At 39.3% G+C, this 25,393-nt stretch overlaps 1 protein-coding gene across 1 annotated transcript in view; it reads right to left on the bottom strand.

The window, feature by feature from the left end:
- BRI3 (brain protein I3) overlaps positions 1-15,818 on the bottom strand; it is a 230,558-nt gene extending 214,740 nt beyond the window's left edge. The window contains exon 1 of the mRNA XM_044089713.1: positions 15,363-15,818. Within this exon, the coding sequence (XP_043945648.1) occupies positions 15,363-15,519 (157 nt within the window). The 5' untranslated portion in view covers positions 15,520-15,818. The remainder of the gene's footprint in view (positions 1-15,362) is intronic.
- Between the last annotated feature and the right edge of the window lie 9,575 nt (positions 15,819-25,393).

Raw genomic sequence — 25,393 nt, 5'->3', positions numbered from 1 at the left:
AACAGACCGGTTTTGGCTTAACAAGCCTTTATCAATGTTGCATTTCCTTTTACCAAAAGTAATTATACAAACCAATGTCACATCCTGGTACTGTTTAAATACATCTCTGTAAAATGGTATGCTCCTGCCATTGGTCGACAGACTCATACAATGCAGCTGCAAATTAAATGATGCTAGCAACAGTGCAAATGAATAAATGAGCTTGAAACAAAAATAAAGATTACCTCCAACCATCACAAAAGACCAAGTCCTAAAAGTGCTATAAAAAGCTAAAAATATTGCCTTAATAGGTCTTGAAAATATCCCTGGATGCATAAATAGCATGAAGCACAATTTGGCCACACCCCTAACAACACTGTTCAATCTCAGTCTCCATACACGTTTTGCTCCAAACGAATGGAGAATAGCTACAGTCCTTTCTTTGCATAAAAGAAGACCTTCGATAGACCCACGCAATTACAGATCTATAAAACTCTAACCAGCTTCATATGGAAAGACACTAAAATCGATCATTACACAGGGAACCTCCAAACACTGGACCTCTCAAACTGGATTCATCAAGAATAGGACATGCTTACTCAATCTGGTAGCTTTTTTTTTTTTTTTTACTTGCCAAAGCAGTGGAGGAAGTCAAAACAGTACTCACCGTATACCCCAACCTAGCCAAAGCTTTTGACAATTCCCCACTCAGGCACAGGAGAAAAGCTAAATAAAATGGGAATAAACCCATACATCAACCTCTGATTGCCAACTAGCTGTCATATAGGACAAAGGAAATCAAAATGGGGACATTACCTCCACAAAGGGCAGGTCATCAGTGGAGTCCCCCCACAGTTCTGTGCTGGGACCTCTTCTGTTTAGCATCTACTTTTCTGAAGTACCAAATGTGCCTGTTCGGCAGTTTGCAGATGAATGCAAGCTAGGAGCAGTCACCAAGTCTCCATCATAGATTAAAACGTCTTCTTACGCTGTGGCAACCCTTAATCTGAAAAAACCGAATCACCTGTCCACTCATAATTGGCAGTGGAGTTTTACAGTAGTCGCCAGCCCAGCACCCCTTTCACAGAAGGCACACACATGCACGTATGGTACGTGTGTAGGTGGCATCAGTGAATGCTTCTGACATACATAGGTGTCGCACAATTGGTTATACTAGAATGGCATGTGTGTAGGCGTCGTCAGTGAATGCTTCCGACATACACAGGTATCGCACAGTGGGTTATATTAGAATGGCTTGTGTGTAGGAGGCATCAGTGAATGCTTCCGACATACATAGGTGTCGCACAATTGGTTATACTAGAATGGTATGTGTGTAGGCGTCGTCAGTGAATGCTTCCGACATACACAGGTATCGCACAGTGGGTTATATTAGAATGGTATGTGTGTAGGTGGCATCAGTGAATGCTTCCGACATACAAGGGTATCGCACAAGGCGTTGTATTAGAATGGTACGTGTGTAGGCAGAGTCAGTGAATGCTTCTGACATACACTGGTATCACACAATGGGTTACATTACAACTGTACGTGTGCAGGCGGCATCAGTGAATGCTTCTGTCATACACTGGTATCACACAATGGGTTACAATCGTACGTGTGTAGGCGGCGTCAGTGAATGCTTCTGACATACATTGGTATCACACAATGGGTTATATTAAAATCGTACGTGTGTATGCACCAGTGAATGTTTTTGACGTACACTGGTATCATAGAATGGGTTAGATTAGAAATGTACGTGTGTACGCAGCGTCAGTGAATATTTTTGACAGACTGGTATCATACAATTGGTTATATTAGAATCGCACATGTGTACGCAGTGTGTTTTTGATGTATGTTGGTATTATACAATGGGTTGTCTTAGAGTCTGTGTATTTTTGTTTTAGCTTAGACAAAATCAAGTGTGTTTTGCCACTAATGCCATTTTTCAACTAGTCAGCTGCATAAATGTTCATTCTAACACACTTTTTCCAAAAAGACTGTTAAGGTCGACAATGTACACAGTGTGTCAACTTGCTTTTCTAACAATGAAATGAATGGAAGATGCTCTCTGTAATGCTTTAATTTTGCTTTATGTTTTTATTAAAATAAACATTGATTAAAATTTACGTTATGCATTGCTCTCTCATTTTAGTTTTGGTGCTGACCACAAACTCTTGTAATTAAAAAATGTTAAAAAGAACAAGCCAAACCACAGTAATAAATTCAGACTGGGAGAAATTTGTCCAGGTATCATTAAGTTATTGTTAATTCGGCTCCTACAAAATCAGCCCGGTTTTCATTTCCTTTGGTAAAGACACACACACACACACACACACACACACACACAAAGTTCCCAATAAAATGTTTGGCACATGTGCAGTCCCCAGTGGCATAAGTTTGTTCCAACTTTCCATTAAAAAAAATAATTTTTCTGTTTAAATTGTTATCGAATCACGCAGTATTCTCAGCAGCATTGTAACAGTGAGCTCCAAAATTAAATCCTTAGTGTAAAACTCAGGGAATGCATGCGTACATACATACATACCAGACATGCAGTTTGTTGTTTTCTCCACTCAAAACGACATCAATCTCAACATGAATACATACACTGCAAGACCGAAAGAGGCTGCAGGACTACAAAGATCAAGCTGCAACAAGTCTTGGATTTCAATGATGTATTACAAGAGACATCTAGATAAAAAAGAAACTAGAACTGCTCACAGCAACAACAGGTTAAATAAAAAAGTTAACTATTTATGTGACTTAGACGATGAATTAAAAATGGCCACATATATGCCCCCCTCCATTATTCTGGCTTTGTTCAGAATTCTTGAGCAAAGTATGGATCAGGTTCACTGCACAACAGAGGCTAAAACATGTAATACAGTAGCTTTCTTTTCACGCGCTCTAGCTGCCTTAGTTTACTGTGGGGCACACTGGTATACAAGTTGATGTTGCTACCTTCCAGCATTTGATTCACTGGTTCATTTCCCTGATAGGAACCACCCTGAGTCACTAAGCTATTTAGGATTTTTGGTTTTCCTTTTGCATCCAGATATGTGGGGAAATGGCAGTTGTCTGAATTGTGAGTGTGTCGGTGTGAGAAACAGACTGTACACGTGTGTGCACGCATTTGTGTGTATAGTTAAAACAGCAAGACAAACCACAGTGTATACACAAACACATTTCCAAAATGTAAATTATTGGCTCAATTTTATCCCATCCCCCTAAAACTGGAAATTAACTTGAGAAAAGGTGGCAGAGTACATTCAAAAAGAGATTAACAGTATTTGCTGTATGCTAACAGCACCAGTACTTAAAAAGAAGTGTACATTTTTTCCCCAATTATTTTTGCTTTGTCCCCAGCTCTGGAGGTAAAAGGATGAAAGCTATACAAGTGCGTATGCATGGGTGAATTAGTTTCATTAGTGAAGGTTGCACTGTACATCCCAGATGATGAATGTGGCTATTATTCTGAGTGTTCATTCATTCATCTCATTATAATTGAACTTTAGGTGCACAGGGTCATAGATGAATGGCTGGCTAGCTGAAGGGCCATTTTAAGCCTAGCCAATACCCTACATCAGAATCAAATAACCATTATGCCAAACCCTCACCTCACATCTGAGGTGTGTGCAGTTGAAGTTGCTAATGGTGGAAGGCATGGAGGCATAGATAAATAATATTCCCTGACTCACTGGTAGTGTCTGACTATAGTTAGACAGCTGTTGATCTGGTCTGACATCACTAGTGTGCTTTTGCGTAAGCCAGCATTTACTGGAACTATTATTACTACTGCAGTTCGCCATTGAAGGTGTACACGGTCAGTAAAGTAGACAAGATGAGCTGTTGCGAGTATAGCTGAAAACAGATGGCTGCTGGACAAAACTTCTGAAGGCACTGCTTCCACACCGCTTCTGTAACTCTCCCACAACCAATGCTGCAACACGCCCAAAGGTAGACACTGCTACTTTTAAACATCACAGAATCTACACGCACACACATGCTGGGACTGTCCCTTTAAATAGCATGGACACTGCAGTATTTCTCAATAGGTCTGAATACTCTCTGCGTCTACCATCTGATCATGTACAACATGGGCCAGTAACACTGTAAATCTCAGAAGCCTTATTTTCTTTAGCTACAGATTTTTTAGTCAAATTAATAAAAACCCATGGCAACCCTATCTAAAGCTGTCAGTTGCCTTTCCATGATTCAGTGGACAGCAATAAGTGGAAAGTCCACACATATTAAATGGTACAGTGGACAGCTGTAGCTGCAAAGTTTGAAAGATTAGCAGCAAGCTTCAGTAGCATAAGCATATATATTTTTAAATCTAGGCAGGCAACAAGAAAAGGGAAATCAGTGGAGATAAAGTACTATTTGTGTGAAATGGAGCCATAATACATTGTCTTAGTCTCATTTTATCCAAAAACTACAGTCAGGCATCTGGAAAGTACATACCGACAACAAAGTGGCTATGATAGCAGAACTACTTTTGTATAAAGCAAGATGGACAGCAAGAGTTTATTGTGGAGACTGCCGTTTCTTGCAGTACATTATGTGGGAATACTTTTTTATATTCACAATCATAAATGTCTGAAGTACACAGTCAGAAAAGTGCCTGTAACAGTTGGGTTAGAAGCTGGCTGTGGACAACAGTAACTTTCTTGTAGTTTGCTCATTTAAGAGAGTCTTCATTTTAAGAATATTGTGCATTTGTGTGAATTATGTAGTCTAGCTATTGTCTGTGTGAAATGAAGTTGAAACTGACCCAGAGTTTGCCAAACATTTTGGTGCGTTCCTCATAAAATTTGCAATTATTTAAACAGGATTGCAGTTACCAAATAATGACAAACTTGGAATTTCAGACTGTGTACTTCAGAAAGTGCATTGTACTTAAGAGCAACACGTACAATCTAACCATGATTCTGGGCATGTGTCCCTTTTTATTTTCTTTTTAGGATCTCTCATTCTTCTGGTAAAAGGCTGAGAAGTATTTTTATCACGCAGATGAGGTGTACACAACAAGGTGGTTGCAAATGTTGAATGGTCTTGTTTGTGGAGGCAGCCAATTTACCCATCATTTGCACAATCGGACTTTCATCTCTGTGAAATAATTTGGAATACTTCATACTCTTGACAACTTTTATATGAAATAAGCTTAAAATATATTACTGCTTCAATAATTAGTTATCACACTCCGACACAGAGGTGTACACAGTCAAGTGGCTGCAACTGATGGGTACTAACATTTGGGTACTGACACTGCTGCATTATAATCTAAATAGTTCAGGTGGCCATTCTGAACTGAGTTTCTTTTATTACTGGCCACCCAATTAATTCAGGCCTGTTTTACTTGCAATACAACAATTGGCTAGTAGATTTTGTTTCAATTACTACTGGACAGATACTAAAGACTACTCAAATTTAAAAACAAGCACACAGAATTTTGCTTATTAAACAATAAATATAATTTAAAACAATATGGTAATACCCCAGGCTGTGCCTGCAAATAATCAGTAAACAAACTATACATTTAAACAACCAGGAAGGTAAAGCCAAAATAACGTGCAAATACATTTCAAAGCAAGTGCGTGGGGGAGCTAAAACTTGTAAACTGCCTGGGCTCATGGTATAATCTCAGTAGTTGAGCATTTTGGCTTTGATCATACAGTATGCTAACAAAGCACTTTTTAGGAAGCAGTGAAGTCCAAGAGTCCTAAGTCAACCTCCCTAACCTTTGAGTACAAGGTATTTCATATATTATATAAACTTAGACTCCCCAAGTACATTTCATTTACCCTTTACTTTTCCTGATCTATTAACTATCTAATTTGTCTTTGCAGCACAAACTTACGTAATTCTCAACAATGAAGAGAGTTTTATTAGTTACTGATAGGTATTGTAGTGTTCTTCTAGTAGTCTTAGCAAAGATTAAAAACTACCCAGTTACTTCAGGCCAGTTTTACCAGTAACACCACATCAGACTGGCTCATTAAACAAACCTGTCCTCATTAATACAGCAAGACAACGTTCTGTTCTTAAAGAAACAGGTACATATTAAAAAGAAAAACGTAAGCTTTAAAATAGTAAGAACGACCATGCTGTGCTGCAACATTTGCACACATACACACACACACACACACATGCATATATGTATGGGTCTACTCACTTTAGTTGAGTAACCCATACAGCTACCTCAGAAATCAACCTCAAAAAGACGGACAACCAAAACTTTGACATGCTAACACGCATGGGCCAAGAAAAAAACTGATATCATGTCAAAGTTCAGGTTGTTGTACTGTTGCACAGCCCCCATGCCCCCTAATTTATATTTATATTCAGTGCAATGAAAAAGTATTTTCCCCCTTCCTGATTTCTTATTTTTTTTGCATGTCTGTCACACTTAAATGTTTCAGATCAAACAAATGTAAATATTAGACAAAGATGACCCAAGTAAACACAAAATGCAGTTAAGTGATGATTTATTAAGGAAAAAAAATATCCAAACCTACATGGCCCTATGTGAAAAAGTAATTGCCCCCTACACTGAACAGCTGGTTGTGCCACCCTTAAGCAGCAACAACTGCAATCAAGCGTTTGCGATAAATGGCAATGAGTCTTTCATGTTGCTGTTGAGGAATTTTGGCCCACTCTTCTTTGCAGAATTGTTTTAATTCAGCCATATTGGAGGGTTTCAGAGCAAGAACTGCCTTTTTAAGGTCAGGCCACAGCATCTCAATTGGATTAAAGTCCAGACTTTAACTAGGCCACTCCAAAACCTTCATTTTGTTTAAGCCACTCAAGGAGGTGGACATGCTGGTGTGTTTTGGATCACTGTCCTGCTGTAGATCCCAAGTGCGCTTCAGCTTGAGGTTACGAACTGATGGCTGGACATTCTCCTTCAGGATTTGGAGAGCAGAATTCATGGTTCCATCAATCACAGCAAGCCGTCCAGGTCCAGAAGCAGCAAAGCAGCCCCAGACCATCACACTACCACCACCATATCTGACTGTTGGCAGGAGGTTATTTTTCTGAAATGCTGCGTTACTTTTACGCCAGATGTAACGGGATGCACACCTCTCAAAGAGTTCCACTTTTGTTTCGTCAGTCCACAAGAATATTTCCCAAAAGTCTTGGGGATCATCAAGACGTTTTCTGGCAAAAGTGAGACGAGCCTTTATGTTCTTTTTGGTCAGCAGTGGTTTTCGCCATGAAACTTTGCCGTGCATGCCATTTTTGCCCAGTCTCTTTCTTATGGTTGAGTTATGAACACTGATCTTAACGGAGGCAAGTGAAGCCTCCAGTTCTTTACATGTTGTTCTGGGTTGTGACCTCTTGGTGTAATTTTTGTAGGCCGGCCACTCCTGGGAAGGTTCACCACTGTTCCATGTTTTCTCTCACTGTGGATCTTTGGGAGTCCCAAAGCTTTAGAAATGGCTTTGTAACCTTTTCCAGACTGATAGATGGCACTTTGTGATCGCGGCATGAATTCATTTAGATCGCGGCATGTTGTCTTCCTTTTTGGAATCTTTTAGCCTACCTCACTTTGTCTGACAGGTTCTATTTAAGTGAGCTCTTGATTCAACAGGTCTGGCAATAAACAGACTTGGGTGTGGCTTGTGAAATTGAACTCCGCTTTCCCAAAAATGTGATTAACCACAGTTACTTCATGATTTATCATGGGGGGGGGGGGGCAATTACTTTTTCACATAGGGCTATGTAGGTTTAGATTTTTTTTTTCCCTTGGTAAATAAAATCATCACTTAAAAACTGCACTTTGTGTTTACTTGGGTTATCTTTGTCTAATATGGGTTATCTTTGTCTAATATTTAAATTTGTTTGAAGATCTGAAACATTTAAGTGTGATAAACATGCAAACAAATAAGAAATCTGGAAAGGGGGCAAATTTCATTGCACTGTATGTGACTTAAAAATACAAAGTAAAACATTTCATTTACAAAGTAAAAACATTTGACAATTGTAGGTAATATGGTCATTTAATTTACATACAGGTGAATTGTTTGCAGTGTTACAAGATAGCCTGAATGGCATAAAAGCAGTTAGGTTTCAATGTCTGAAATCATTGGCAGCTTACAGAAAGCAAAGTTGGTTAGTATATCTAAACTGAAAACCTGGAAGGCCAGATGTATGGTTTTAAATAGAGTTAGTCTAGTTGAGGTGGATGTTTACAGTGTTATTTAGGTAATCTGGAGGCAGACCTTTGTAGAGTAAATACAAAAGAATGCATAAGTCAAATTATGAGTAATTAGTGGGATTTGGAGTTTTACGTGCGTGCATATGTGTATATATATATATATATATATATATATATATATATATATATATACACACACACACACATACATATATATATATATATATATATATATATATATATATATATATATATAAATAAATAAATAAACAAACAAACACTCTCACACACACACACACACTTCCTCTTAATTTGGTCAAATGTTACAAATAACAGGAAAGCTATCAACAGTGGTGTGAGATCTGGGCTGGGGAATTTGTCCAAAACTTGATACAGGGGTTAAGGAATGTGCCCTTTCCTCAGTATTATGTGATCTTCAGATTGTTACATGTAATTAGCAGGGGATGTGGGGGGTACATGGGGGGGCCAGGAGGGACTTTCCCCCTGCAAAAAACATTGTTTTATTTGTAAGCTCAGAATACGTCTCAGATATTGAAAACAAAAATCAACTGCACATAGTCAGCATGACCATCAACCTTCTGCATTCTGTATCTTTTTAGGTAAATCCATATACAACACACACACTCACACCTTGATATATCTAAAAGTACATCAAACAGAAAACATAAAAGAATGCTGAAAGTTAACTTCCCACTGCAGGTGCTCCATCTCAATCTCAGAACATTGTTTTTGAAGGTGACAAGATCCCTTCACATCCCCATGTAACTCAGAGATTGCACAATACTGGAGTAAGGGAAAATTTCCCAGCTGGGTATAAGAGAGACATTATACCACCAACGGCTTTCCTGTTGACCAAACTGAGAAGGAAGAACTGAGGATATGAGCAAAAAGAAAAGATTTTGACAATTTGCTCATCTGACCAACGTAAAAGGTACCGATGCAAGCAGAGAACACGTCAAACGCACACACGCAGATATATAAAAATACATGTATATATACACATTTATTTCTAGATATAAAACATATCTAAACATACATATGAAGAAAGCAGGAGGAGGAGGAGGGGAAGAAGACAGACAAAAGAGAAGGAGTTCATTTTAAGACTGTACTCTAACATTACAATATACTTCACTGGACAGCAGGAGACTGAATGCCACTGGGAGACAGCACAGTGCCATTGTGAGACAGCACACTGATAGGGCACAACTTAGTCTGCGGGTGGCATAAGAGAACTGCCCAGAGCAGGGAATCCCAAGTGAGAGACCAGGTCTTGGTTCTAGTCCTCACAAACAAGAATAAGATCCAGGTTTAATGGGAGGGACCTTATGAAGTCTTCAGGTGACTGAAGGAAGTAAAACTATAAAGGCAATGGAGATCAAGAAAAGGCACCTTGAACAAATGGTACAAATGTGTTGAAGCCCTTGAAAGAAACTCAGTCAGTGCAGAATTAGACAAGGTCATTGACCAAGAGAAGGAAAAAATGACTGTTGCTACTAAGTGTTAGTGGATGGCAACCTCTCAGTCACAACAGAATGAGGTCCAGGAACTACAGACATTATCTTTCAACTGTCAAGCCAAAGTTCAATTATATACCACACAAACTATTCCAGAGGAAAAAGTCAATTTAAGGCCAAACAGAAAACCAGAAACACCAAAAACAAACAGAACAAGACAAAATGAGATTGAAGAGATGCTAAACTGGGAGTAAACAAACAAATCAACTAACAAGTAAAATGGCCCCCTAGTGCTAATAACAAAGCCAGTTGGTACTGCTCAATTTTGTAATGATTTTCACAAACTAAATAGCATCTCCAAGTTTGACAGCTATCCCATGCCTTGGAAAAATGAGCTGGTGAAATGGCTGGATAAAGACCAAAGAATATTGTCAGACTGCCTTAACCAAAGAGGCAAAGTAGTAGATTCTGCTCTACACTACAAACTGTCTACTTCAACATACCCTACCTTTGGTCTCAATGGCACTCTGGGCATATTTTCTAAGTTTCGTGGATAGAACACTGAAGCCCCACCAGTTTTATGGTGTGGCCTACTTGAATATCACAACTATCCACCCTGAGAACTGGGACCTCTCATCTTCCAAATATTCAGGCTGTACTGGACTCCATAAGGTAAATCATACTTATTGTAAATGCTCCAAAATGAAAGGCTAGCATGACTGAGGTCAGATATTCGGGTTATGTTGCAGACGGCTTTAAATTAAGCCACAGAAAGAGAAAAGAGAAGCTAAAAGCAGTGACCAATACCCCAGGTGAAAAAGCAAGTAAGGGCTGTCCTATGACATGCAGGGAACTATATAGAAAGTCTGGCAAACTGTCTGCATGAAAAGAGGAAATACTTCTAATTGGATATGACCTCAAGTTTAAAACCAACGCACACAGGCAATCACCAGTAAACCATTGGAAAAGGAAAAAAAAAACAAGATTTTGGGAACAGGTGCGGATAGGGGACAAAGATATGCCGGAATGAAGCAAAATTAGTATTAGAGTTTTGAGAGGTTTACAGACTACCATACCTGAGATTATTACAAGGAAGAGGAAACCTGAAGGCTAAATCCCAGACTGCGTCCATTAATAAGTAGGGCATATATAGGGCTAATTGACACTAAAGTTTCCCTGGGCACTGATCTTAAAAGTACCTGGGAAAATGTCAAAAAAGGAATATACACAGCAGAACAGCAAGTCAAACACTTGACCCTGACATAATCTACAAAGGCCAAAACCCTGAAGTAAAACAAATTATGGAGCAACTAAAGGAAAAGGAATTAAAACATCAGCAGAAGAATCCATACTAAAATGGGACACCTGGATCTTGGTAATTGCTAGATATACAGTAGCACAAAGATACAAGGACTAAAGGACACAATAACCTATAACTTTTTATCAAACTTTTCTGTTATACAGTGTTAGCTTACTGAAAGAGAATGTGTGATATACTAGAAGATGCAAAGAAATATATTACTAAGAATGGATGCAGAATATGTGCTATTGGTTCGTACTTGGATAGGAAAGTAACAAAGAGCTACAATATCATTAACTTTGGTGGGATGTACAATGCAGTCTTTGGTTGGATAATTTTAAAATTTTATAGCTAACAGAGTACATCAAATGTGCACACTGCACAAGGTCTGCACAGTTTGTATGAATGGTTAAAAGAAAAATATAGTATGCTGTTGGGTAAAGAAAAAAGTAAAAACTCAAAAGGATATGTATATAATATATGCATTTTCTTTAACTGGGATAGGTCAATGGAGACAAAAGCTGCAGTCTGGGGAGACAAGCTCCAACAGTGATAAAAATAAAGTACAATACTCAAAGGACAAACAGAACGACTAACATGACAACTAATATATCTTAAACATTAGAAAAACAATAAAATTTTAAAACTAAAATTAGTATATACACTATGCAGTTATATAAAAATTCAGCTGCAAACATTTTCTGACAAATTAAAGATGCAGCATCAACCGATACTTGGAGACAGAAAATTAAGTCTGACAGCTATTACACTTACAAACATACAGTTTCATCTGAATTAAAAAATACAAGTTAGCGAGTCATATTAGTGGTGAGAGACAACAGTGAAGATGGGAGACTGTTAGAAATAAAGGACGTGAGAGACGTGAAAAGAAGGGCGACAGAAGAATTAATTTGTCAAGTTGATAAGAGGGAGGAGTCTTAAATGTGGAGGATAAAAAAATGCATCTTAGGCATGACTTCTGTATATCTAACTGTGGTTTATAGATTGTGGATACAGAGACTAAGGGATTTTTTGGAGATTGGTGGATACAATGTCAGAAGTTGCAACTTCTGTGCAAGACCCAGTCACCACACGAATTGGAAACAGCATGACAATATGAAGAAAACATAAATATCAAGCAATACTTGCCAAATGGAACAGATTACACAACAACTTACTGAAATATCAGCACTCTGTAGGAATGCCTCACAATATCAACTGAGTGATTTTGTTAAAAAGAAAAAACAGTGTATTCTAACAAATACCAATAATCAAGTTAAGGCCAATATCACGATACAAAAAGCTGTCAAGAACACAGATTAAATGGTATATGGCTGCTGTACTAACTTCTGTGCAAGGCCCACACAAAGCACAAACTGATCACGATATGACAATATGAAGAAAAATATCAATGCCTGCCCAATGGCAGAATCAACAAAACAGCTTACTGAAATACGAACACTCTTCATACGACTGCCTTTTAGTATAAATAATGCAAATGATTTTATAAGCATGCTTTCCAAAACAGTACAAGTTCATAAATATCTCACCACTTCATTTACAGATTTTTCTCATGCAGGTTTTACTAAGAGCTTAATTGGAAGGCAATGCTGCATTATCCAGACTCTCTAATGCCATTCAGGGAATTTAAACCTGCCACTGTTTCATATGGTCTCTCTATACTAAACTTACACAGTTAGGCACACACAGAAGAGTGCTGCCATTTTTGCCAGGTGGTCTTCAGGATCTGTTCACCACAGAAATATCCTTTGCCATTTACCCAGTTCTGACTGGGGGTATATTATACAGCCTCACTAACATTTTCTTGTAATATTGCTTTCAGTAAACTTTACTAATATCTGCATATATTATGTTACTCTGTACATTTACTGCCGCCTTTCCAAATGTTTGTCTATTACTATTTAATGTAATATTTATTATTCTGTTTCTGTGTTTTACATTCATTTTCTCTCTCTTTTGCCTATGATCTTGGACATGCCTGAAAAATGGTCATCAGACCAGCATACCAATATAAGTTAACAACTGGTAAAATAAGTAAATAATGGACAAAAATAAATGTGACTAACAGAAAGGTACAGACTGAAGACCCTAAACAATCACAATATCGCACTGGCATAACAGGATTTTCTATAAGAAAGGCCCATCCTCCACAGCAACCTGGGAAAAGTTTTCATGCTGTACTCACAGTGAAAATGCTATGCAAACAGCAGCCATTTTTTACTGTCCAAGGCAAAACGGGAGACGTGCAGCCTCTGCCACCACCACCAAGGGCAGCAAATCACCTGGACTGAGAGGGTGGAAAAGGAGCAGATCTTAAGGTCAGAACAATACCAAATAATCACCTAATCACTTCTTCAAAAAAAACTGGAATAAGCTTGAAACTGCATGGCTAATATAGTTTACAGTACAGGGAAATTAAACTAATCTGTCATCTTTTCAATACATTATTCAGAGCATGTCAAAAACACTTGTCCCCAAGGCAACCAGAAATCGCCCCATGTCTTCTGGAATGCATCCTGGCCTCAGGCATGTTAAGCAAGCCACAGTGTTGTCAGCAATATTCAGTTCTGTGATTATTAGTGGTCAGTTTTAACAAATGATTCTGATCTATGATCAAATAATGAGTGGGAAGGGCCTCTTTTAGCTTTCTTCCATACTGCATGAACTGAGAAAAGTCTCCTCAGTCTTATGCCAGACATCATATGACACTCAGGCTCAAACAGGAAGACAAGCTGCTCGCCTGCTGTGATCAAAGTACAATGCACTCAAGCTAAACAGCAGAAGTGAATCAAAACAACTGAACACTACTAGACCTTTTGACAGTAAATAATGTAAAACAAAGTCAGAACTAAAAATCAGGATACCGGAAGTAGCAAACAGCTAAAATAACTACTCAGACTCCAAATCTTACACCAAATAACTACAATATTTTAATTCTGTGTTAAAATCAGCAGAAAAATGTATTTTTCTTTCTGCTTCTCAAAAGAGATAAACTTCATCCATTTTGAGCGATACTAACAATAACTAACCTTTCAAGTGGTTTGAGTAATTCCATGAATATGGGTACCAAACAAGTCAGAATGCTTTCAGAACACCACATATCTAGAACCACTACCATGGAAATAAATAAATACTCAGATACCTATAAACACAGTACATTTAGCACAATAGGACACTAGCTTAAATCCATTTCCGTTTGGCACACAGATGCATCACAACAGGTACAGCTATATATTTCTTAGCAGACAGTGGCCCCCAAGCTTCATCCTTCTCACTTTTTTGGCATGTTTATGTTTTAGGGAGATCAAAAATATTGGTTAACATTCTGGGAAACCTCCTATGTTCTTCTTTGCAAAGAAGTGCCATGGGTTATGTAGTTATCGGTCTGAAGACTTGCACATTAACTCTTCAACCAAAGGATGGCACCTCAAGTTCAAGATTCACAACACACAATGCACTCACTGATTCTACAAACACGGTAACAATTGTATCTCCCCCAAATCCACCAGTCATGACACAAATATTTTCATAGTATTTGCTATTAGTCTGTAGTGTAGATTAGTACAAGCCTAGCCAATAACCAGAGGTCAGAAGCAAACCCTTTATCTTGAATCTCGGCGGTAAAGACCTTAACTATTACGACAACCCTCTCCCTATATTTTAACATTATTATTTTTTCACAATCCTCATACGTTCAGGGAATACCACAATTAGTCACACATAGTCACACTCTGTGTAAGTAAAGTATCGGTAAAGATAATCTCTCAAACCGTGATGTCACACTGATATGTATGAAGTGTCATCTGAAGGAAAGCAGACAAGACAAACGTTATGTTTTCTCACTCATGAGTCACAGCTAACTCACAGTGACCCCAGAGACAACCGCTGCTATCTGGGGGGGGCGGAATAATAGGCAAACCTAAAACTTGTGTTTGCATACGAAAGCAGTAAAGTTCACCTTTCTTACGGGAACACGTCTGTATTTTAACATGTCATGGGGGAGATATACATTACAATCACTACAACTGATCAATATGCCTTAAACAGCCCTCCAGCAAACAGTACAAACTGGGTACATTGGCATGGGGGGGGGGGGGCGTCGAACCATTAAATTCTCTGGATCTCAGATTTATAAAGTGCAGTTGCAACACAGTGCTTAGTCTAAAAGGTAGTTTTCTGGCGGGTTGGGACTAAGTGTCTGACCCTTAAACAAGTTAACGGAAAGCACTTAGAAGCACTGTTGTGTTTTACCCGTTTATAAGTAATCTGCCCTATACATGTTCTAACCTCGATTAAGTAAACTCCACTGCCAATCATGAGCGGACAGGGGATCCGATGTGGCGACCCCTAACCGGGACAAAACCGAAAGAAGAATATTATACTGAACAACGTGATTCTCTTACTCATTCACACACACAAGTGTACCAACCTGGCGCAGAGGGGTATGGATACCCTGACGGAGACTGGAAAGCAGGCTGGTTGGTACTGGCAGGGATTGTCCCGTAGCCGTAAGCCCCTGCATGTTGGGCACCCACTGGCGGAGTATAAGCAGGGGGGTTATCGTGGAGAAGGTGTTTGCTATCCATCTGTGATGACTCTTCAATTTTCTTTCGTTCACGTCGTTGGTGCGATACAATGTACCCCTAAACTGAAAAAGGGATAGCGCGTGAGAGACCGGAACAGCACCCTCCACGCCCGCAGCGGGCAACTCAAAAAAAGTCAGACGTTCAATTCTCCAACAAGTGCGCCCTAGAGAGTTCCTTCATCTACGTGTTACCCACCACTTCACCGTCTTCTGTATTTTCCTGTACTTTTTACACCCGTTTCTACGTCTAACCCATAAAAATTTGTTCGCAAAAAAAAAAAAAAAAAAAATCGGTGATTCTCTGCCAAAGCAGTCACAAGACTTGCATCACGTGAGTGTATCAGTGTGACCCGCTGGGGACTCCTTAAAGGGCCAGCAACACTGGAGAGTAGGCATACGGAGCGATGTCGGGGGCGGAACGAGGAGAGATAGTGGAGATCCCCACGCCTCCACATCCGTGAAAACCGTTAGGACCGCCACTTTAGGGAGCTGTATCGCTCATTCTTCTTCTAGAATCGCGCCGTTTCTCCCGTGAGCTGGCTGCAGAAGCAGGTTTTCATTAATACCTGTCATACCCCTCAGCTGTACAGATTTTAGCAGAATGTCTTGATTTTGTCCTCATATTTTAGTCTGTGTTTCGTACACTTGGGGTTGTCTGGCAAATTACTGGTAAATGATTACAAACTACAGTTAGAAAATAATGACAGGCATTTGAGTTTCAGACTTCATGTCCTTCAGAAAATGCATGTTAATGCAAAGCCTGTCATTAGATTAACTAAGTTTGTAAGAGCAATATTTAAAGATTGTTCCTATTTTTGGGCCTTTGTCCCACTTTTATTTATGGCTTTGTGCAGATTTCTTGCCTTGAGAGGCAGAATGCCTGTTAGTGTGCCACCGATTGAGCGTGAATGTCACCATGTGTTAACAACATAGGCTGCATAGCTGCATTCCTTCTTGAAATTTGGCGTGATTCCGCAATGATTACTCAATGGTCGTTATATCATGCGGAGTATCTGGAAGACAGCTATAGAAGGAAATACTTGGTTTCGCTAGAATAACGGTTCGAAACTTACTACTCCGGATTTTGAAGTTCGAAGTTTTTACACAAATTGGAACAAATCAGTTCTTTATTTTTTTTTTAAGCTCGCATTTAATATGCAGTATGTTTTAAGCATTTTTAAATGAATATGTATTGCCATCTTTTCGGTAGTATCTACTGAAACATGACATTTCTCTGGACAACTAGATTATCAACAAGTACGATATTTACACGTTTATTGTCAACGTAAACGTTATTCTTCAAGAATGCTGAACTTTTATATCACAATATGAACTTGCACGTGTATTGTTATGAGTTTTATTTTACCCATTTTTGAGGGGGCAAGCCCAGTGGACGCATTTTTTTTTCTTTTATGATGCAACCTGGGAGCATTCTGTAGTTAAATTACGTTTTTAGTGTTAAACAGTAGTTAAATGAAGGTGAAAGGAATCAAACCCTTTGCCCAGGGCACATGAAGCAGTTCATTAGTAACTCAGTCAGTGCTTGTCCTCTGCAGGGACTGCCAGGCAGATTATGCAAATGCTTAAAATAGCAAATATTTTTACAAAAAAAATAGGCTGCAGGCAGGCACAGCTGTCCAAATTAGGAATGCCCTGTGTAAAGAAATACAGGTGGTAAATATACTATCACCTACTATTCTTGGAGGTTTAGAAGTTTTTGCAGGGCTGTCATGCAGTTAGACTTTTCTGAGGGGGTCACCAGAGCTGGATCTTGATCAAAGGGGGTCCTAGACATGGTAATGGAATGCCCCACCCCGCCATACCAATATCCCCTTACGTAGCTGTCTCTGTAATTACCAGTTACCATGAAACATGGTTCATACTTATCAGTCTGCATACTATTTTCTTCTTTTACTTTTATAATTTACATACATTTGGATTTAATTTAAAAAAAAAAACTGTTTCAGAATGTACATCCAAACTATTGACAGCCATTTGCTAAACAAAACATAATTAAAAACAGATTTAACACAAGCTACAGTAAACATGCTTTGCACTGTATTAACACATTGCACAGGCCCTTTTATTCCTCATTGTCAAAGTAGCCCATTGAAGAATGAAATCCCACACACTTCTCTGTATAAACAAACAACACTTCCCTTCGACAGCCCCCCCAACTCCTAACCCTAAACCCCCCACTCCTCTTTTCTTCTTCACTTCAGCACCTACCTCCAACATAAAAAGACTAGACAACCTCCCCTCTAAATACTCGAAAATTGCAACTGATACACTAGCCTATCTAATTTCAATTCTAATCAACCGTTCCATAATAGAAGGCTATGTTCCCTCGATATGGAAAATATCCCACATCATTCCCTCCACTGACCTCTCCAATTACTGCCCCATTGCTATCCTCTCCCCTTTCTCCAAGATACTTGAAAAATATATCAACACCTAGGTCTCAGACTACCTCCTAACTAATAATCTCCTCTCCAAAGCCCAACATGGTTTCAAGCCATATCACAGCACTACCTCCACTCTGCTCTCCTTCACCAACACTATACTTCATCACAAAACAAATGGCCTCTTCTCTACTGCTGTATTTCTAGATCTCTCAAAGGCCTTTGACATGGTATCTCTTGAGCTACTACTCTCTGCTCTCCCCAACCTCTCCTTCTCACAATCAGCCTGCAACTGGTTCCACAGCTATCTACACGGACGCCAGCAATCAGTAATCTGGGACGATAACATATCACCTCACCTCCCAGTTACTCGGAGTTCCCCAAGGGTCTATCCTTGGCCCTCTGCTATTCTCACTTTTCACTAACAACCTACATACTGCCACCAGAGAAGCATGTCTTATACAGTACGCAGATGACTCTGCTCTCATCTGCTCTGCCTTCACTCTACCAGAACTACAACAAATCACACAGGAATCATTCTCTTCTGTAGAAAGCTGGCTATCCAATGCTCAGCTCCTACTCAACCCAAGTAAGACAAAACTTCTCCTGTTCCAACCTTCCAAAGCCACCCAAAACAGCCCCCACTTCAACATTCTTGCCAAAAACAATACCATCATCTCTCCATCAGAACACACAAAATTACTCTAGAAATAGACAAAAAACTTAGATTTGACACCCACATATCTCTCACAATAAAGAAAGTTCACAAGAAACTTGGTGCATTATATCGAAGCCGCCAATTCATAACCAAGGCAGCTAGAATCTCCATAGCCAACTCCCAGCTAATCTCTACCCTACTGTATGCATCCCCATACTTACCAACCTTAAACAGATAGACCTACACAAGCTGGATGCTTGTTACAACAAAATTGCTAAATTTGCCACTGGAACCTCCTATCGCAGCCATCATTGTATCTCCCTTAAAGAACTAAACTGGCTAGAACTCCCACAACTCCTTCACTTTAATTAACTCACCCTCGTTCATAGGTAGGTACCAGGCTATTGGCCCTAGGGCCTATATAAGCCTAGCCAAAAGGTACCCTGGCTTTCACCCCCCAAGAAAATTATTTTCCTGTGCCACTGTCGAGCAGAGCCACAGAAGTGATCCCCGGGATGAATTTCCTATCTCCCATCCCATCATCAAGATTTTTCTTGAAGAGTGCTAATGAGGAGCTTTGTTTGATATAGATAGGTAGTTTGTTCCAGAGTATGGGAAGTCTCTGGGACAGGAATCTATCCCTCCAGCATGTTCTGTTTATCGTGGTGACAAGGTTTAAGTCCCTATAGTGTGTAGCTCGGAGGGATTGAGATTTCTTTAAGTGGAGCATGTCCAAAAGCTCTGGGTTTGACATAGCTTTGTATGTTAGGCAGAGATTGCCTCTGAGTAGGTGATATGCAACGGAGTAAAGCTGCAGTTTTTTGAGACAGTCTGCCTGACCTCTTTTTTTCCTGGATGAGAAACTTTTTGTGATGAGGTGTGCCACGAAGGATTTTTAACCACTCCCTTAACATCCCTTCCCTTCAAACTCTTCTCCAACCCTATCACCCCACTAGGCCCCTAAGATCAGGCAACAAAAATCAACTCACTGTTATCAAACCCAAAAACTCTGCAAGAGAAGCCATATTTTCATGTACCATATCTAAACTTTGGAACAGTCTTCCACCCTCTATAACTACTCTACCTTCCAGCAGCCTTTTCAAGACTGTGCTCAAATTCCACTTAAATTTGCACTTGCTTTGTCCTTGTTCTAATCCAGACTAACACCCCCACCCTTACCCCCCACCTAGACTCAAACCAACTATACTACTGCCACTACTAACCACAGTCAGAAATAGCTAGGTGTCTTTACATACTTTAACATCTTGTCTGACAACTTAGTTTCTTGCCGTTTATAATATTAGTAACAATCTTAACTTGCAACATTTACTATATATACTGTTAATAATCAATATCTTGTTATTGTATTAAAGCCAACAACCTGTAATGTTGTTTACTATTGCATCTTTGTATCTCTATTTATCATGTACATGATGTGGAGCTTTTCTCCCCGGGCATCCGCTGAAAAAGGACCCGAGTCCAGTCAGAATTTCCCGGTAAACAAATGTAAATAAATAAATGACTGTACCTGTAAACTACAGCAGACAAATATTCTTTTCCTCTTTGACCATCAGTTGCCACCAGCTTCTCTCCTTTTTCATTGGATCTACTGGACCCACTTTAGTCTCACCCACACTCAACCTGACCCACATCCAAGGTTGGTGAGGAGATAGAAAGTATGCTGATGCACTGTCATACTGCTGCCAAGAAGTAGGCCTAACTACTATCCCATGGCAGCCTTGCAAGCTCCGCAATCACTGCCTTCAAGAGGTGCATGAGTACTTCTGTACTCATGCAACCTCATAACTAAGCAGCAGAGAGCTCACTAGGCTCATATCACTGCTTTACTGCAGCAAGTCTAGGTTGTGTCCCTCAACACAGGTTGAGTTATCTAACTTGGGCTACACACTCCCAGAATTCTCCTTTGGCCTCTCCAGTACCCACATCACTAATCAAATAATCATAGGAGGTTACTAGGCTAATAGCTGTAGGGCCATTACAAGATTAGCCAAGTACAACCCTTGTTCCCAAGAATATCAAGGTATTAAGTAGAACTAAGTCAACAACGACTACAGCTGTTCAAGAGGGACACAGGTGAAAATCCTGGGGTGAATTTGTGGTTTCTCATCCAGTCATCCAGATTACGCTTAAATAGGGTCAGCAAGGGGCTCTGCTTCTCCAGAATTGGAAGTTTGTTCCAGAGGAGAGATAACCTCTCTGAGACATATCTGTATCTCCAGCAAGTCCTGTTGATGTCGCATACTAGGTTGAGTTCCCTAGAGCGAGTGCATCTTATTTATTTATTTATTTAACATTTGTTTACCGGAAGAGTTCAACTTGGAACAAAGCCAATTTTCAGAGGAAGCTTGGGGAGAAATGTAACCTTAAACCAAAGTATAGTGACATTGATTTCAGTCTGTCAAGGTAAGACCCTGAATTTTCTTTGTAAGAAACCTTTGAGGACTTTCCAGTTGCCGCAGGTGCTTGGTAAGGTACATACCAAAGGTGGCATTGTACTCTATTATTGGCCTGATGAGTGAGGAGTACAGGGAGATTATAACCTCTTTTATTCTGGATGCAGTGCCCTTACTAATGAGGTCATTTGGGACACAATAAGGGCTTTATCCCTCTGGCATCTTGGGGCTGCTTAACATAACATGGATATTTAAAATTACCTTAGTACCAGTGGAGTTTATAAACAAATATTTTGAGTCATTTCCCACAAGAATAGAAAGCTGATGACCTACAATCTTCTGTAGTGCACTGAGCCACCTGGAAGCCACATGGTGTTATAATGAGTAAATCTGAAACTTCTAGCTTGGCATTTGTGCTATTGAGGCAGTTACTATTGAATGCTCATGAATGTCTGTTTTACTTGTTGTGACTGTGGGCTAAGTCATGCTAAGAGGCTTCCTCAACTACATGCACTCACATGAGCATCTGCAAAGTGCATTGAGCATAGGTGAGTGGGTTAGAGACCTTTGAAAGGGTGTGAGGAAAATTAGTTCAGTTTTGTAGCTTATGCCTGTGCTAACAAGCAACATTTATAGCAGATGTGATGTCCCCATGCTGAGCCAGTAATCAAGGAATCTGAATCCTCACCACTGACACAGGAAAGGGACGTGCATTTGGCATACAAATGGATGCATTCAGTATTTCCAGATGCAGACCTCTCTGAATCAAGCACAGTTTCCCTTAAGAGCACACAGGGCACACACTCAGCCCAGGGTCTGGATGTCTCTGTCTGTCTCTCCCCAGGTCCCCAGTAAGGCTCCCCACTGGCATTGTGAAACCAGTGCTTCATGTCCCTGCCCCAAGAAGCTGACACACACACACACACACACACTCTTTGAGATTTAATTTTCACACATAGACACACACACACACCAGGGAAAGGCTGGCACAGATTACCCGCTCTACCAACTTTGCCCATACTATAATGTAGATTCACTCCCACCAGTCAGTTACTATAATGCTCTTAAAGGGGTATCCAGTTATGCTGAGTGAAGTTAATATTAATACAAATGGTAATGTTGACCAAACAGCAAGACTTTCAGGAGTGGCCAGAGTTGTCACCAAATAAATATGTGCAAATACTCTCAAAGCTTAAATATTTTCTAAAAAGGGCCAGTCACAGTGAAAAGTTTAAATATATTTAATAATAAAAGAACAAGAAAATACTAAATATATATTTACAGTAAACCACAGAGTTCAAATCACAGGAAATATTGAAAATAACATTGGTGGACAGATTCATACAAATAAGGAAAAACCATCTCAATACTAAGCTTCACTATATTCCTGACTGAATCTAGGAGAATTACTATTCCGTAATAACTTACTTGATAGAGCAAGGCACAATGCAATACGTGAACAGTCTTTCTAGTCAGGTTCCACAAAACAGAATATTCAGTACTCTGAGATTACTCCCTGTAAAATATAATATCCAAGATGGCTTGCAGAATGACCTCATCTGGTCACTTGACTCTATGTTCCCACATTCTCCCCCACTGAAGCTGAGACAGGAATTTAGCATAGACAGCTACAATACACATCTACATGTTTATTGCAGTGCCTGGGGCTTCCCCTCTTTTTACTGAGCTAAAGAACAAAGGCTTCTTCCAGATCCACCATCTCCAGTCCTATTCAGCACTGTGAGGTACCGTTTTAATGGTTTAACAGCTCATTTACATTTCTTTTATTTTTGTTAAAGTAAGATAGCTGGTTAACCTCTGCTGTCCCGGTGTCCTCTATTAAAACATATACATTTAATTCAGTTACAATAATAGATGTACATTTCTTTTCAATCCAGCAGGGTGCACTGTTCACACATGTTAACACAAGCAAATATCACAAATACATTTTCAGCACAAGCATCTGTACAAATCAGTTTGATATACAAATGACATACAATAATTTACAAAATTCCAGCTAGCTGTGCTAGGACATGTCACACATCCACTTCCCCACCTCTCCTGGCATGGCTTGCAGTACCTTCTATCGTCACAGCAGATTTTATTGATTTATTAGAATTTGTTTACCAGAGTAGATCATTGATCACTTCTGACCAATTTCAGTTTCAGCCCAAGGGAAATGTACAAATGAGAAAATGTTTACAAAAGAGTAAGGATACAATAAACTGAAACAGAGAAACAGAATATACAATGACAGAGACAATGAGTACAAAACATGCTATAATAAAATCAAGGCGAAAGTAACACTGCATAAAATAGAATATAGTATATACAAAGATTCATTACAGGCTGTGGTTAGAGAAAAATGTAGTGTACTTTATTTAAGAAACCATGTATTGATTCACTGCAGATTGAGAGATTAGATTAATGTTAGAAGACTAGAGGTTTGGAATATGTTATATGACCTGTTGGATTGCAACTACACTGTACTTGTTTTATTGCATGAGATTTTAGCAGTGCACAAAACTTGGGATAAGGTGATGTGTGTTTAATTTCTTGTGGGAGAGATTCCCATAGTTTGTGGCCAAGTTCAGAGAATGTATGGTCAGATGTATGCAGTTTTGATTGTGAGGTTTGCAGAACAGGACCTGGGTGATGAAGATTTCTAAGGTTTTATGTCGGGGGTCTGTCTAATTAGTTTGGAAGACAGAGGAGAAGGGGATGCTCATGAAGAAGTTTGGACAACTGACAGCTAAAGAGCAAGTCAGTCCTTTGCCTATCTGGAAGCCATTTGGCTTTTCAAGAGTTACAAAGTGGTGTTCATATCTTAGAGTCTGTGTGATAAATACATGGATTGAATGGTATTAGAGTTTTTTGGTAGAGGCTGCTGAGACAAGTAGGAAAGCCAATTTAAGCTAAGGGAGAAGGGTACCTTTGCTGATTATCTTATGCAGTGGGAAAGAGGATATCTTTGTGCTCAAAAGAAGGGTTAGCTTTGTCTACGTATGTATTGAAAGAAAAAAAGAGAGGGGTCTAACCAAAATCCAAGTTATCTGAAAGAAGGAACTAGTACTAATGAATTGTTATATTGATCACAAATTATGAAGGAGGTAGGGTTTCTGTTGATTTTTTTTATACCAAAAGCATGCTTTTTGCTGTTGAGACTTGAGTATAAGGTTCTTTTTCTCAACCCATGGGATATGGCAATGGAAGTTTGATTGAAAGTCTTGTACTAAACCGAGTGAGCGGTTTGAGTGGTAGAGTACCATGTTATCTGTGTATAACATGAAAAGGGGCTATGTTCGGACATAAAAAAAATTATAGCGAATGTCTACTAATCGAACATTAAACAGTGAAAGTTTAACATTCCGAAAAAGCTTAACAATGAAAAGTAATTAAAACATAACCAACCAAGGTGGGGGGCTTTGCCTCCCACACCCAATGGTGGGGAATAGGGCAAATTTTAAAATGTTCCTTTCGCTTACCTTATGCATCACAGTACTCGCTGGTTGTTGGCCAACTATGGCCATTCAGTGAACTATTTTTCACTGCATGTTAAACATTCACTATTTAATATTCACTTAGTAGCCATTCGCTGTAAAGTTTTTTCAATGTGTGAACATAGACCCACATGAAAAGAAAGGTGAGGCCCAGTGGAAGTTTGTTGATATAGATTAAGAATTGCAATGAGATCAGAACGGAGCCTTGATAAACCCTTTAAATAAGGGGGGCATGATGGATGTTGAGAAGTTAGGGATCACCAAGGATTGGTAAAATTGAAAGAAAGCTAGCTATTGAACTATGGGGTGGCATCAGAACTAATACCTATTTTTGTACGGTGGTGTAAAAAGGCTGCGTGGTTAACCATATCAAATGCTCTCGTGAGGGCTTTGAATACATAGCCATAAAAATGTCATTGGTAAGAGATGAGAGGGCAGTGAAGGCACTTCTACAAGCTCAGAAGCCATGCTGTTTGTGAAAGAAAAGCAGATATTTGCTGATAAAATTTAACAGTTGGACGTAGACATTTTTCTTTAACAATTAGGCAAAGTTGTGGGAGGATGGCGACAAGGTGAAAGAGGGAAAGAAGTTTACGATTTTTTGTTTAGGGAGTGGTTTCCCTGGCAGTTTTCCAGAGATCAAGAATAGTGCTATTTGTCAGGCAAAGATTAAATATATGCTGGAGTGGTTTCACAATGAAATTACAGCATTGGTAAATGAACCGAGGTTGGAAGTTGGTTGTACCAGGAGATGCATTTATCTTTTTTTTTTTTTTTTAATTCAACAAGTGGTTTGGCATCTTTTGAATGGTATGTTTGAAATGGAAGAGTGGGATGTACTGTGAGGGGAGGGGAAATGTTTGAAGAGGGCATCGTGGAGGGATTGGGGAGGTCACTTAGA

The sequence above is a fragment of the Protopterus annectens genome, chromosome 12.part0 (assembly GCF_019279795.1).
Source record: "Protopterus annectens isolate FY-2018-M chromosome 12.part0, PAN1.0, whole genome shotgun sequence".
In the NCBI taxonomy this organism is placed as follows: Eukaryota; Metazoa; Chordata; order Ceratodontiformes; family Protopteridae; genus Protopterus; species Protopterus annectens.
This window is presented reverse-complemented; position numbering and strand designations above follow the sequence as displayed.